The sequence below is a fragment of the Aspergillus foveolatus genome (assembly GCF_047715535.1).
Source record: "Aspergillus foveolatus strain CBS 279.81 unplaced genomic scaffold BDW70scaffold_26, whole genome shotgun sequence".
Taxonomy (NCBI): Eukaryota; Fungi; Ascomycota; class Eurotiomycetes; order Eurotiales; family Aspergillaceae; genus Aspergillus; species Aspergillus foveolatus.
In genome coordinates this window covers 333,125-348,543 of record NW_027396090.1, presented here as the reverse complement: position 1 = coordinate 348,543, position 15,419 = coordinate 333,125, and the positions used below count along the sequence as shown (strand labels likewise).

Here is a 15,419-nt window from a genome sequence, read left to right as displayed (position 1 = left end):
GAGAGTCCGTACCGGACGGGTCTCAACAATGTAGGGCTCCATCCGCATTAGCAATCATACCATGGCTGCTGGCGATTTTCTCACGAAGTGTGGAAATTCTCGAGAAACATGGAAATTAGTTGAAGATGGTCTTAGCAACCAGAGAGAGCTGCTCAGTCTGGCCATAGATTGAAGCACGTGAGGTCGTCAAAGTGTGAGAACCTGTTAAGACCCATATCCCAACTCTATATGCCGAAAAAAAAAAAAAAAAAAAAGTAAAAAACGAAAAAGAGGAAAATAAAAGGCAAAATTTGGCTCTGGTAGGATGGCGGAATGTTGAGCCTGGACGTGATAAAATCAGATTGTCTTAAGAGGTCGACTGAGGATCAGAGACCATCAGAGACCAGGTTTGGTCTGCTTTCCTACTATTTTCGAACGCCACGAAAAGATAAGGAAAATTAAAAAGCAGGTGGTGACGCCATTAAAGGGGCCTAGACCACCTCCAGCTCAGTGGAAATTCAGGCAGAAAATGGTCTTTGCGCGACTTCAACCCACTGAGAAACCTGGAAGTGCTCCAGAGTAGAGCCAGGTATCTGGAACAGATAAACCTGCGACATGGCCTCAACACGTGGTAGGAGTATGGTAATTGACCCTGAAACAGCTGACCGGAATTCGAATCCGCCGCTCTCCGATGCAATGAAGTTTATTTTTGTGCTTGCACAAAGCAAGCCTATTACTTTCAAACCAAGCGCTGTTTGGCAGGATCAAGACGGTCTGAGCTGTTGGCGAGGTCAGCTGGGATCGGGTACACTAGGCGCAGACTTCCGCATCTGGAGCTCCCCCATTGCCACATGGAGGCAAGATATGGGCTGATTAAATCAGGCTCTATATCGATGACGGATCGATAGTGGAAAGTCTGGGGTTCCGCGTCCACTCGCGGGGAAGTGGAGACGGCGCTGGCCCTGATGAAGTCAGATAGTGAATGCGGGGTAATAAGCTCTTCATTTCTGGGCATTTTGCCGTCTCGATCTAGGAGTATGTGAAGGAAGGCAGTTGTAGACCTACTAGAGTGAGCTACTCGAGATGATAAGGGAAAGTTCACCAATTCACCTGAAGGTGTGATTCCCTTGAGGTATGCCTGTTGTCTGTACATGCTGGACAATGCTCCCTGTGCCGCTACATTGTGACATTTCGGTTGGGCGCTCTCCTCGTATAGCAGGCCCAGACCGACAAGACCAGTGGCGTTAAGCTCTGACCAAGTTGCATAATAACCGACAAACTGCCGAGGATGTTCTCAACTGTGGGACGCTCAAGCTATGCTATCGTTCGATGCTAGTTCTGCCTAACAAGACGTCTAAAATCGCGTCCGGCTGATGTCGCTACCAGAAAAAGCAAGACGTTGCCAAGGGTTTCCCCTCATGCCTGCCAGCCCGCGGGCGTTTTGATTTGCCAGTCTCGAGCGAGAGGCGGTTGTCAATGAGACATCAGAGGATGCAGCTAGCCAGCCTGCATATCCTCTCCGTGCTACGGGTATAAAGGTTACTGTGCCACCGCGCCGTGGTCTCAGGAAAGGTGACTTTTCAGATCCCAATCTGAAGATCAATTTCAATTGTTAACATGGTGAACGATATTGAAAAGACATCCGGCGGCCAGATCTCGACCGAGAATGTCGAGCACATTGAGAGTTCCGCCGATGTAAAGCGCATGGTGGATATCGACGATGACGAGGAATACACGTACGAAGAGCAGAGGAAGATTATCCATCGAGTAGACCGCCGGCTGGTCACCATCACCGGCGCTGCCTACTGCATCAGCTTGATGGATCGCACGAACGTGTCGATAGCCGCGATCGCTGGGTAACGTTGTCCGTGCTCGTCTGCTGGTCTCTCTAACACACGGTCGCCCGCCAGGATGATGGAGGACCTCGAGCTGTATATTGGTTTTCGATACGTTTGTGCCCCCGACCCCATTATGGCTCAGCCGGCTCTGACAGATATGTACAACAGTCGACTATGGTTCTGGTTTTCTTCGTCACCTATATCGTCTGCCAGCCCATCGCCACCGCTATGATCCGCAAAATCGGGCCCCGGATTTTCATCTCGGTCATTGTAATGAGCTGGGGAGCATGCTTGCTTGTAGGTTTCGGATATTCTCTGGTCTAAAGGTCTACGCTTACCGTTGCTTACTCAGGGATTTGCGTATTCTCCCAACTGGCAGACCCTGACTGGCTTGCGCGCGGTTCTGGGGATCCTGGAGGCGGGCTTCTTCCCTGGTGCAGTGTATCTGCTGTCCTGCTGGTACTCTCGATGTTCGTCTACTGACCCTCACTATTGAATGAATGCACGAGCTGCCGCTGACCATTCATGCTGTAGATGAGGTGCAGAAGCGGTACTCGTTCTTCTATCTGATCGGCTGTTTTGCGTCCGCGCTATCAGGCATCCTCGCCTATGGTTTCAGCCAGATGGCGCCTCTACAAAGCCTCAGTGGGTGGCAATGGATTTTCATCATGCAGGGGGTGGTAAGCAGACCCTGTTCCAAGGGACCGGAAGTTCAATACCGACGCTGACAATCCCAGTTGACGTTTATTGTCGGGATCCTCTGTATGATCTTCGTGGTCGATTTCCCCGATAAGGGCTACAACACTTGGGGCTTCCTTACCCAGCGAGAATGCGCATTCATCCTCCGTCGACTCGACCGAGATCGATCAGATGCCAACCCCGAGCCGTTCAACCTCGTCAAATTCCTTCGCCCGGCATTGGACCTCAAGATCTGGGGATTTGCGTTTATCTTCTTGTGCGTACCCTCCAGATACAATCTCTTTTTGGACTAACAGTTTGAACCAGCTCCATCACGACGGTCACATACGGAATCGCATACTTCCTTCCTATCATCCTCCGCGACAACATGGGCTTCAACGTCGCTGAAGCGCAGTGCCTGACCGCACCGCCGTACGCACTCGCTGGTATCCTCATGGTGAGCACATCGTGGGTCGCAGACAGATACCGCATGCGGGCCCCGATTCTTATCTTCAACAGCGTTCTCGCCCTGATCGGGCTGCCGATCATGGGCTTTGCCAAAAGCGCGGCCGTGCGCTATTTCGGCGTGTTCCTGACTACGGCGGGAGCAAATGCCAATATCCCGGCCAGCATGGCGTACCAGGCAAACAACATCCGCGGGCAGTGGACGCGGGCTTTTGCCAGCGCCACGCTCGTTGCGTTTGGAGGGATTGGGGGGATCGCAGGGAGCTTGGTGTTCCGGTCACAGGATGCTCCTGACTATATTCCAGGTATCTGGGCTGTTATTGCGTGAGTACTAAAGCCTTTCTTGCGAGATTTACTTTACTGACTGAGTCTAGGTGCCAACTGTGCCTGCTTATCGTCGTGGGGGCTTTGAGTCTTCATTTCTGGATCAGTAATCGGAAAGCAGACCGGGGAGAGAAGATCATTGAGGGATCGCCGGACTTCCGGTATACTCTTTAGCATTGTGACTGATAAAATTCCAGCCACTAGCTAGGCAGTAACCAATCCGAATGATTTGCCCTAAGTCTAGAGCTTGATGAAGAGAGTGCGCTAGGGGGATATTCCCCCATGTTCGAATAGGGAAGGCAGGAGTGGAAGCCTGCTGTTGAATGCTTAGTAAGCTTGCTTAGTCATGGCTAATGTATTCCCGGTCGGTCCACCCGCCCATCCCAAAATCCGCCCACCTCAGAGATATACTAGACAACTCTGGAACAATTTTCGTCACTAATTGCATAAATAAATTGACGTAGCTATCAACAATAATGACAGCTAAATCTGATATAATCCGATATGACACTTAGGACCTGTCTTGGAGACTGTTTTGGTTGTTGCAAAAGTTCGTAGCATTTTAGACCACCACCTGCTTAGTTGTTTATTTCTTGCTGCAATCATGCCTCCTGCCTCTTATATCTGGGAAGCTATGTTAGGAGTCATCGAACGCTAGATTGCACTACGTTTGCTTTTGGACAAACTCTATACTTGTGGCAATTATTAAGAAGCCTGTTGAAGCACCCCTCCATGGCTCGGTAGGGAAAAAGAAGGTATTCCAGATTCGTAAGCGAGCGACTTAACTTGTCAAGCACGTGGAGGCTCAAAGGCTCTTTTCCATTTGAGCAAGTTACTATAAACATCTAAAAATGTGGAATATCTGATAAACTGCAGGATTCACCTTAAAGGTCAGTTTAATCGCTCAACACCGGGGTATCAATCCGTTTTTGTAACCATTTTGTAATCAACATATTCACCCAAGAGAAAGCTGAGATAATAGTGTTTAAACTCAGAAGGAGGAAGTGTATTTGTATCTGTTGTGGATGCTCAGAGGGGAAAGGGCAGAAGGAAGCTGTATCAACTACACGGAAGTAGCCTACTAAGGATCGGATGTCATATGACGATTGATTATCTATCTCGTTGACGATAGATATCTTCTTCTTCAATCTCTCTCTCTGTCTGTACAATACATAGAGGGTCATATCAGAGGGCCAGTTCTAAATAAGGTCTCTGCAACATCAGTGTACAGCCTCGGAATTGCGGCCTCGTAGGAAAAGAGGTCCGTCCTCGTAACTTCGGGAAAGAGATCCGTCAGCATGCAAGTCCGCGAAGTCGGAAGTCTTGACGTATGATTGGGAAAGGTTGATAAAGGGAGGAGGAAGATATCTGCGCTTCTATCTCTTGTTTCTTTCTCTAAGCTTGTGATACTCGTTTGTACAGGACAGCTAGTTGAAAACAATACTACCTACGCCCGTTACAGTGCCTGTCTCACGGACATACTAACAGATCCGCAGGCCATTTTTCTAGGTTCGATACGTGAAAACCAAGCTGTAGGGCCTGATCGAAGTCACTTTCTGGTCCGGTGTGAGTCGCTTGCCTGGGCATGTTTTACAAGCAAGCATGTTGGACCTAGAAAAGACTTTAGTAGTTGCTATAGAACTCTTGGAAAATAAGTGTTATTATAAAATAGTGGAGATCCTCAGAAGATCTTATTTAGAACTCCTTCAAAGAGTCAGGCTATTAACTCAAAGCTTAGGATTCTCGCAAAATGGTAGTCGGTGTAGAAGATCTTCGTGAATATTAAGTCCAGGCTTGTCATTGTGTTTAGAAAGCTCTGGAAACCAGTTCTTCCACTGACTGACTAGTCAGGGACAGATATTTTAAAAGAGAATATTGGCCACCTCCATTGACTGGCACGGCCTAGGAACCGCCACGAGTACCCTAAGATATAAAACTTTAACAAAGGCCGTTCCAGAGGTCAGAGAGCCGGTTCTATTGCAATTGTCTGGCTAAAATTGGTGAAATGCCTATCAACTCTGATATCCTATGGGGAAGGATGAGAAAGTACAGCCTCTGAGGAGCAATGGCCAGCGGTGTGGTGACCGGATTTTGCACACTGCACGATTACCCCGAAAGGCTGATCACAGATCTATGCAAAGTTCTAAATGATTCCCCAGTTCCTTACTCCCGGCCTGCCCGGCGTTGTCCAATCGCGCTACTATGAATGGATGAGAATGTGGATCCTTGCCAGGTACTGTCACAGCCCACCCCTGCAGCTTAGCCTAATTCATGATACGATGGCTGTTGCTTATTGTTTTTCCATCCGCGTTGACAGGCCTAACGCTTCGCGGAACAGGTTTGAGGGAACGGGAAATAAACTTTCTCTAGCTTCTATGATTATTGACCAAATGTGAGGTGTGCAGAATGCGTTCTGGATTTTGATCAAGCTGTTTCAACATTCTTCGATTCCATGCTTAGAACAAATGGTTTCACCTTTCGGATACTTGGAAGTGCTTTATCATGTATCTAGGTATTATTTTTGGTTACGGCAGTTACTAACAAAGCTGAGGGTCCAAACAAAGACCGAATTCTTCCATTGTTATATGTTCATATGTTGCCTTTACATAAAGGACCAAAGGCTTGAGATAATGAGCAGGAGGTAGCGTGACCGAAGAGTATTCAACTGCTAACAAAGGTTGAAGCGTTATTGATGCGATTTGGTAGATAACAACACCGTCGTGCGAAACCCTCATAAAGAATTACTTTTAGATGGCTTGAGCACCATAGTAGCCGAGTTGATCGAGGGTCTCGAAGCCAACGTAGTGACGCTCTATATCTACCATTGAAATCGCTTCATCGTAATGGTATATTTTGACTTTTTATAATATTGTTATTTTCAACAAGACAAGATGAGTAAGATGGATCCGATTCAGAAGTTGAACTTTGATTGCGCAAGCCTAATCCTACAGCACCTCAGTATCTACGAATTAGCACGCTGTCAGCTTGTCTGCAGGCAATGGAGGCAGACAGCGCTGGAATGGATTGCGGCCACCGGCCTGGGATGGCATTTCCCACGTGCATTCAAGCGCTTCATGAGCAAGTTTCCCGACATATCCCCTCAGGCATATCAGGTTTGGGAGGAGTTTCAAGAATGCGGTAAGTGAAGCAGCTGACCCAACTTCAGGTGGCGTACCAAGATTGGAGTTGACGAAGTAACGTTATCAACTAGCGTACGAGAAAGCGCGTAGAGATGTTTGGCTTTCTGGCAGGGCTTTCAGCTCAATGGAGTGCCACAAGTTCACCCATTTCGCGCGGAGTGACAAGTTCATTGCATGGCATCATGGAGGGTCCATCTACTGGCGATGGGCCGGATACCAAGAGCATCCAGATCGACCACCTTACCTAATGCATAAGCTGGACTACAAACTGCCCTCTGGCCAGCTGCGATACATGGCAGTGTGTTCGGAGGCTCAAGCTGTCTTCCTTGTTGTACGGTGCCCGGAGCATCTAGCCAAGTTGAGAAAAATGCTTCCGAACTCCACCCGTCTCAAGGCTCTCCACGATGAGCCAGAACACCTGTACGTGCCCACTTTGTGCTGATAATGTGCAAGCTAACTAAAATGGAACTAGGGATATCATGGTCGACATCCACACCGGTCAAGAGCTGTGGTCTGCACCGCGACGGTACGCCCGAAGTGACTGGGAGCGGTGGAGAGAAGCCCTGAAGCTCGGCTGGAAGAAGATATATCGCTACGGCTCAACGAAAAGAGAGCTCGAAGTGCATGATATCAGAACCGGTGAAAAGCTGTACTCTCTCCCCTTTGCAAGCGACGTTCCTTTCCCTGCGCTAAAAGACGTCAGGGTAGTCCGGCTCGGTGGGCGCGAGGTCATCATGACGTTAAACGAGCATGCAGACGACCCGCAACATGACTGCGAGATCCGATTCATTGACGGTGAGTACGGTCGCGTGCTGCAATCCATCAAGGCACGAACATGTGACGGATTCTCCCATATCGTGCCGTCAGAGCGGCGAAACGAGCTCGCCTTTGCGCTGGTCACGTACGGTGTGAAGAACAGGCCATATGTAGCGCTAATTCACAAGTACGGGTTCGATGCCGATCAGAAATTATTCGTCCCTCAGGGTCTTGATTTGTTTGATCTCGAAAAACTCCGGGGAGCCTACGAATTCTATCCCGTGATTGACCCTTTCAGAAACTTTATCGTCGGGGTCCAGAAGGACACGCGGTTTGCTGTTGTCCTTCCCATTGTGCGGCTCAAAATCCAGTGGACGTGGCATGATCCTAAGACCCGCAGTGCGTATAAGGTTACACTCGGTGCTGGAACGGGAAGGGTCATAAGCATCCCTCATATAAACATGTATAGAATCCCCAAGGGATATGAGCCGGACGGTCCTGTGAAGATCCAAGGGTCGTGCCTCCTAATCGGGATGCCACCAGACCAGGTTAACAACGATAGACCGGCGTTTCGATTCTTTGAGTTTGGATTCCGCAAGCACTATAATCGGACTGTCTCGCCGGATGATACGTTGTTTGAACAAGATCATAGCTATTGATGGGCGTTTAGCGTTTACGGGGGATGAGGGCTATCTCTGATGGTTTAGCTCCTTGATATGTGTCCGAGCTTTTTTTTCCCTGGACCTACGTTTGAACCATAGTGGTTACTATCCAGATACTTCACAGAGTACTAATGCTGGGCTAGCGGATTGTTAAGATCTTAAGGTTATAATCACACCTGCCCAACCACGAGACTGGCGTGTGAGCTTAAAGCAAATCATTAACTTCCGACTTCAAGACCTTTCGACGCACTCATGGTACGAGTCTCGGGCTCAAGATACTCAATGCCAATGGTGTCCCTCTTCATAGTACGATGCATTAGGGCAACAGATGAAGTTAGGTAGACCCCAGGTGGGGGTAATCATTGTCTATGACTGGTGTCTGTTTGTATGGAGGACGCAAATAGCGTGTTCTACAGCGTTCCTAGTCTCGTAAATAATTCTTTTGTATGTGCACTTTTTACGTCTATTGGCCTTGGGATTCACCCTTAGGGACAGACTCCGCAAGCGGCACAAAATATATATGTTTGGGTCTTTACCTTCCCTACTACCTCAGCACGAAGGACAGTTTCAAGTGGCTCTGAACCACTAAGGAACCTTTACTCTTAGTAGACAATACCACCATGCCACAATATATTTTGTCCGGCAATTGCGCATATAAATCCCAGGGATAACATCGACCACGAAGAGTTGCCACCGACTCCGCCTCCGTGGAAATGGAAATACTATTTAAGTTATGTAACTATAACAAAGCCAAGGCCGCAGCTCTAAAGAGCAGTTTTTGCTATATTTTTGATCGACTCAGCTATGTCATAACTGTTTACCGGCAGCCATGAGGTCTGCGGTTTTAGAACAGAGAGCTCTAGGTCGCGACTCGAGGTAGATCTTGACCCACTGAATCTATAGCATCCCCACCAACGCAAACCTGTAAAGGAAAAAAAAAATGACCGACGCAGGGCTCGAACCTGCAATCTCCTGATTCGTAGTCAGACGCCTTGCCAATTGGGCCAGCCGGCCTATGATTTATATTTGCCGTTTTAGTCTATTATTATGAGCCAAATCATTATGCACACAGAATACTACCTGATATGGCCGTAGGCTACCTAGTATTTATGGCAGCTGCTCCTCAGATTGAATAACCCGCCTCTTCCTTTGAATATGTTTCTGAAGTCAACCATTTCCATGAAAGCCATAATGTATTTCCGTGCTCCAACCTGATTAGCTACCATTTACACATACCTCAGTTCCCGCATACGCAGTTTCCTGCATTCAGAGCACTATATGACGAAGCTTCGCCGGCCGCTCTTATGCTCTACCCATGAGCCGTTCACCATAACAACAAGCTTTGTAGTCCAGAATACCTCGGACCTGCACGATACAAATTGACCAACCAAATCAAACGATTGAAGTAAAAATGTGCAGATTCCTGGTGTACGGTAATATAGTGTTAACTCCACAACTGGCCAGCTGCAGATGAAAATCACCGCAGACTCCAGTTATGGTACGCGAAGACATGGATCTGGAAATCCCAGTCGTTGGAGTTGCACCAAATCTGCGAATGACATTCAGCCAACCAGTCTTATTGTATGTAGACGTCGTGTGGCTGTGGCAGTGCGGTCGCTGATCCATCTTGGCCTACGTACAGTTGGCTACGTCATCCCCCTACAGCATACCACTTATTTAACACCCCGTGGACGCTCAATTTACCAGTTCCTGTCATTAACAAAAAGAAAAGAACTCTGATTGTACCTGAAAGCTAGCACGAAAGTACAGTCGAAGATATGCCTTTTTTCTGGACTAAACGCTGGGGTGGAAGGCACGCCGGTTAGTATGACATCAGGACTTCACATTCTGAAATATGGACAGCTGCAGCTAACGAAGCTTGCCTGACCAGACGGCGGTATTATCGCCGATAAGCACGGGATCCGCCGTGCTCCATTCAGGATCTCCTTTGGTCGGTTTAGCTGCTTCCGCTAAGCGATGCGATGACCCTGACGACTTTACGATGTTATGACATGTACGTATACTACGTCGCCGCTGTTTGGGTCGAGATGGGGACTAGTGACTAATCATTTATCTTTAGTTTCTCTTTTTTATATAATCTAATTGATTTTAGTGACCGAGTAAACGAGTGATAATAGATTGGCTGCACATCCACTGCGTTGTTTAACCGCAAAGTTAGGCATCTATAGAATCTGAAATTATCTATCGAGTTGCTGTCAGTACTCTCGTCCACCTCCCGCCGTAGACTTTAATTTTCATGTCACGACAGAGACAATAATAGCGTGTACACGAAAGACGCTTCACGCTTCTTTTCATTATCATGATAACTAGGATAGAGCGCAAACGGGACCTCCGTAGCAGAAGGAGCGCGACGCTCTTGATGACAAGGTAGTTGCAGTGTACCATTTCTAGGTGACCTATACTCATATATATGATTGAATTTGCACTGAATACGTTTAGGTCGTTCGGCGGCTACTCACAATTTATGATCAAGCTTCATATTGAGCCCTTAAGGCTATGGGTTTCATGAGCTCTTTTCCATTTCACGCTGTTTAAGAAAGGAACATCAGCTGCTCTGCTGTAGAGCTGGATTATCAGAAGTGCCACTTTGGCCTCCCGGTTCTGTATACCATTCTAAGTTAGTGGGATGCATTCATCGAAACTAAGGGGATCTCTAACGGGACTGCGTTGTAGGACGACGAGCAAAGGTAGAAGCTATCAAGTACTCGATCGGCAGGCCATTTGAGAGACGCAAGGTCTCCTGGGAATTTGTCAAGGATGTAGCTTCTGAATACAGCCCCATAATGAACGTAACTCTTAGGAAGGAGATGCAGTCAGTCGATCTTCCCCTGTCCAAGTTGGCGGTTCAGCTCCAGTTTTATTGAAAAGAGTCATGTGCAAAAGATACAGTCTTTGTTATCACAATGGAATAATGATTTGCTGCTCAAGTTACTATAGTTCCATGTGCCATCATGAATGCCAAATCTTCAATCCTGTTAAAATCGGGCATCTTTCATTTACTTTACCGTGTACAAATGTCAGCTTTGAGGACCATTCGATAAATTTGAAGTAATGTAGGTTTCATTGCTACTTGGATGGCACCATGAACCATTACCCATGGACCTTGAGCCGGACCAAAGTTTTGACATGATACTCATTCACTTAGACTCGAGACTTCGGACCTCGTTTATAAGATTAGAATTCGAGGATTACATACTTCACGAGCCCACCACTCCCTACGCATTCTTCAGATACTGCGTAAACCAGGCAACCGCTGCATTCTTTCCCTTGACCATAGCATCCCTCTCGCCAGATTTATTCTCATCCCCGCGAATGAAGCAGGAATGGGCAACACCAGGAAAATGCCGGTAGTCAAACGGCAAATTGAGCCGCAGCAGTGTCTCAAAGGTATAGCTCTTCATCTCGGCCGGATACACAGGGTCGATTTCCGGCGCCAGAACCTGTACAGGCACAGAAACCTTATCGATATCTTTCTTCGTGAGCAATGAAGGATGCCCGATCGAAATGCAGTCGATCAAGGGCTCTCCCTGTTCCGCATGTTCCTTCGCGCCGAGTCGTAACGACGCCCATCCGCCATAGCAGTATCCTACTGCGCCCACCTTCTTGAAGCCCAGGTTCCGCTTGAGTGCTCGTGCAGTCTCGAATATCTCGTCCTCACGCTGCTCGCGGCCATTGCGAGCAATAAAGCTCTTGAGGTCGAGTTGGTCGAATTTTTCGGCTGCGACGAGGTCGAAGTCCAGCACTTCGCCGCCGAAGTAGTCAGGTACGAAGACGGCAGCGCCGATTTCGCGTGCGAAGTGGTCGGCGAGGAGCCGGACATTGGGGAATGTCCAGCCGAAGATGTCGGCGATGAAGAGGATTGCGATGTCCGTGTCGTCCCCGGCGATGTAGACGTCGTTGTTAGCAAGTTTGCCGGCGCGGCCCGTCGGTGTGCCCGACCAGGTGAAGCCGGAAATGCAGCATTTGGGGACAGACATGTTGATAATAACCACGGAATGCGTGGTAACTATGGGGAGCTAGATTTAATGTAAATGCACCTTATTATCTCCTTGCGAGAGGCAAGACCTTTATATTTGAGGCTAGAGACATTATTAACGTCTTTTGGGCTAACAGTCAGCCTTAGTACTTTAGGAATCATAAGCAGCTCTAGTTTCATTGTACTAATATCAAATAGACAAAGATTATCTTGATGCAATTATAGATGGCCAATCAGCCGTCAAAGAAGAGACACCGATGGGTTGGTCCTGAACAGGAGGGCCAGTTTTCAGCCCTAATGGGCCCGTAATTTATGGATCCTCGAAGCTGAGCCGTGATATTTTAAGAAGCTTAGCTATAACATCTGGCCATATCGGATATAGGTCTAAATCCAGCGGGGGATATCGGAGATAGCCAATCTCCGAAATATAAAGGTCGCGCTTAGAGCACGGTTAAGGCTGCGTGAAGTTGGATTTGGAAAAAGGACGATTTTCGTATGCTGAGTATATTGCAAATTTCCATCAACTGTATCTCATTACGGAAGTTTCGCAATGAGCCTCAGTCCAGCAAAAAAATCTCGCGATCGTCTAGCTGGGGAGGATAGATCTCCAGTCTCCAAATTGGGGTAAGGAACCATACCCCACATTGATGTCGGCCGAATGAGGGGCAGATGAATAGCCGGGGCATCAACTGCAATCTTCGCCATATTTCCACTAATCAATTTTGCATTGCATGGTCTCTGTTGCTAATTTCTAGTCGGTTTCAAGCCCTTTTGTTAAGTATGGCCATCAAGCAAATCGTTTGCTCCGGCACGCCGTACGAGGTACTTCCGCAACCAACCGGTGATCAGCGATAACCACTGACAGGGCGCAGATCGGCCATAAACATGGCTCTCAAGCGTCTGAAGAAATCTACCGCGCGATAGCATTCTATGCAAAGATGTTCGCGAAGCATAGCAATCTTGACTGGCCCCAGGTACAGGAACTAGCTCGGGATTTCGAGGGGTTGATCAAGCACCAGTGGCCGCGGTATTATGAAGAGCTGAAAGGTTCCCACTACCGCTCAAGTCTCCAAAAAGGCAGATAGACACTGACTGAAACAGGGATTGCGGATGGTGCGAAGACAGACCTTATTGACATCATTGCGCTCAACGTGCGGACGGAAATCGTCTTCGGGCGGTTCAGTGATGGGTGCACAAGTCTCTATTACCAGGATAGCGAGCATTCGTTCCAGGGCCAGAATTGGGATGTACGTTCAATGTCCCACGGTTTCTACGGTCTGCACAGAACTGACAGTGGTAGTGGGATACCGAACAAGCCGCCAACCTAATCCAGCTCACCGTTATCCAGCAAGACCTCCCCACCATCAAGATGATCACTGAGGCCGGGATTATAGGGAAAATCGGTCTAAATTCTACCGGTGTAGGTGTTTGTTTCAATGCGATCCGTGCAAAGGGCCTGGATAAGACCCGGATCCCAGTACACCTTGGACTGCGCATCGCGCTCGAGAGCTCCTCCGCACTGCAAGCTGTTGAGAACATCGAAAAGGTTGGGATGGCCAGCTCCGCGCACATACTCATCGGCGATGCAACGACCGCGATCGGGCTCGAGTTCACCTCGTCGACGTTCGCTCGGATCCCCTTGAATCAGAAAGCGTTTATTGTCCACTCGAACCACATGCTTCTTCCTCATCCTGGTATTGACGAGCCGGCCTGGTTGAAGGATTCGCCGGTGCGAGTTCAAACAATGGGTGAGAATATTGAGAAACTTCAAGGAGTGCTCAGCTGGGAAACGTTCTGCGGGCTGTTCAGGGATGAGGCGAACTACCCGTGCTCGATAAACCGTGCTGCCGATGGAGAAAGCGATATGGCGACGTTGTTCAATATCGTCATGGACTTGCGGACGAGGAGGGTGGAGGTTATCATGGGAAGGCCGTCGGACGCGGCTGCGGAGAGGATTATCCTTGCGTTTGAGTAGTTGTCGAGGGTGATCGTTGTGTATATACATATATAATTATAGTATATAATTGAATCTACGGTTACCACAACTGTACTATGTGAATGGTATTATCATCGCCACCTGACTATTGGCACCAATCTAGAAGAGGCAGAGAGGTGGACAGAGAAAACGGGTTATATTCAATCAGATAGCCATGTTTGTTTGCTGAAGTAGATGTATAGCTGCAGGTTGGTCGAATCGTCAAACAGTGATGAGCTGCTCGGTGCCCAATCCGAGTGGGCTCTGAATCACAAGCTTTGGAAACAGACACTCAAAGGTAGAAGATGGTGGCAAGGAGAAGCTGTGCAGCACGTATGAGAGCTTGCTCTTGCTGGTAGTAATCAATTTCCATCAAGGGCCAGCGTCACCCAGCCAGGTATCCTTTGCGTATATAAATTCTTTTAAAGTGTTCGGCTTTCTCGCTTGCATCGGAAAGGCTACGCAGAGTTCAACAGAAAGCAAGGAGACAATGACTGGTTATGGCTTATGCTTGAGATACCAGAGAGCAAGTATGACGGCGTTCCACGTAAAGGATCTTGATAGCATGCGCATCATGCCACAACAAACAGGAATTGAATGTCGCATACGACTTCATGGCTTTGTAGGCTTGAATTCAAGAAAAAGAAAAGGGAAACTCCGTACGTGCCATTCGGTTGGATGTTCTTTACAGGCTAGTTGTACGTCTGGTATAAGGTATATCCTAAGGGCCACCACGTCTAGGGTAATAGGTCTGCTCGCTATCTGGAATCCACTAATAGAGTTTCTAGTACTATCGTAGTTTTCTAGAAGTATATATTTGGTCTCTGGCGAACAGTGATGTTATAATAAGACATGCTCAATTTAAGAAGCTTAAAACCTTCAGACGACTGCTCCCAGGCGAGGCTTTGAAGGACCAAATTGTGCTGTGCTAATCAAATCTGGCAATCAAAATGACATCCGCTGATCCAAACTCAGGCTCAGAGACATTGAGAATCATTGAAACCCCGGGCATGGTTCCCTGGGCAATCTGTCTCCTGTACTCCAACGTAACCCTTACCGTGACTGGGTGCTGTCTGAAAATGACTTCAACCACCGGCTATAAGGGCGCAGCGGTAAGTATAGGCAGCAGAGTCATGAGTAGAGCATATGCCATTTGACAAGCTCCCGGAGACCCTCTCGTCGCCACAAGGCGACTCAGTCGTAAGCCCTACACGCGAGGTCAGCATGGCAGGGGACAAAGTACTGCGCCACAAGACTAACTTGACTACTTTCAGTCCAGCTTCACTCGACCAGAATCAGCGGACTGGTTAGCCACCCGCAATTCGCGGCACGGGCCGGTCCGCATCGCAGTTGAGAAATCTATAGTCAGCTACTTAGTTAGTCACGTCTCGATGTGGGCATACTTTTGCCCATTGTACTGCGATTTATTGATATCCAATATATTTATGACCTGAATAATATGGTACGGCAGCTCAGGCAACAAGGGATCTCTTGGGAGATTCGGTATACGCGCTGTCTTCGTAAATCTGTCAGTGGCCTCTGATACGAGCCATAATCTATGTACGTCACAGATGTAGTCTAGATAAAACTTAAAATTGTACGATG

The 15,419-nt window shown here is 48.1% G+C and overlaps 4 protein-coding genes and 1 non-coding gene across 5 annotated transcripts; 3 read left to right on the top strand and 2 right to left on the bottom strand.

The window, feature by feature from the left end:
* Positions 1-1,596: 1,596 nt before the first annotated feature.
* On the top strand, positions 1,597-3,458 carry BDW70DRAFT_150591 (major facilitator superfamily domain-containing protein; the record flags this gene model as incomplete). The annotated part of the gene is made up of 8 exons (XM_073739176.1): positions 1,597-1,835; positions 1,890-1,929; positions 1,986-2,114; positions 2,170-2,287; positions 2,352-2,497; positions 2,555-2,772; positions 2,823-3,284; positions 3,335-3,458. 8 exons carry the CDS (start codon positions 1,597-1,599, stop codon positions 3,456-3,458), a joined length of 1,476 nt encoding a protein of 491 aa, XP_073595746.1.
* Positions 3,459-6,184: 2,726 nt separating this feature from the next.
* On the top strand, positions 6,185-8,122 carry BDW70DRAFT_168430 (F-box protein; the record flags this gene model as incomplete). Its single annotated transcript, XM_073742468.1, has 3 exons — positions 6,185-6,422; positions 6,496-6,844; positions 6,897-8,122. The coding sequence occupies 3 exons, from the start codon at positions 6,185-6,187 to the stop codon at positions 7,837-7,839; spliced, it is 1,530 nt and encodes a 509-aa protein (XP_073595745.1). The 3' UTR covers positions 7,840-8,122.
* Positions 8,123-8,783: 661 nt separating this feature from the next.
* On the bottom strand, positions 8,784-8,856 carry BDW70DRAFT_t109. The gene has a single exon. It is a non-coding gene; the product is annotated as a tRNA-Arg (tRNA).
* A 2,048-nt stretch (positions 8,857-10,904) lies between these two features.
* BDW70DRAFT_137005 (dienelactone hydrolase family protein) lies at positions 10,905-12,123 on the bottom strand. Its single transcript, XM_073736956.1, has one exon. It carries the CDS (start codon positions 11,838-11,840, stop codon positions 11,079-11,081), a length of 762 nt encoding a protein of 253 aa, XP_073595744.1. The 5' UTR covers positions 11,841-12,123; the 3' UTR covers positions 10,905-11,078.
* A 496-nt stretch (positions 12,124-12,619) lies between these two features.
* Positions 12,620-13,814, top strand: BDW70DRAFT_160353 (acyl-coenzyme A:6-aminopenicillanic acid acyl-transferase-domain-containing protein; the record flags this gene model as incomplete). The annotated part of the gene is made up of 4 exons (XM_073740833.1): positions 12,620-12,661; positions 12,712-12,886; positions 12,941-13,086; positions 13,140-13,814. The coding sequence occupies 4 exons, from the start codon at positions 12,620-12,622 to the stop codon at positions 13,812-13,814; spliced, it is 1,038 nt and encodes a 345-aa protein (XP_073595743.1).
* Positions 13,815-15,419: the final 1,605 nt, after the last annotated feature.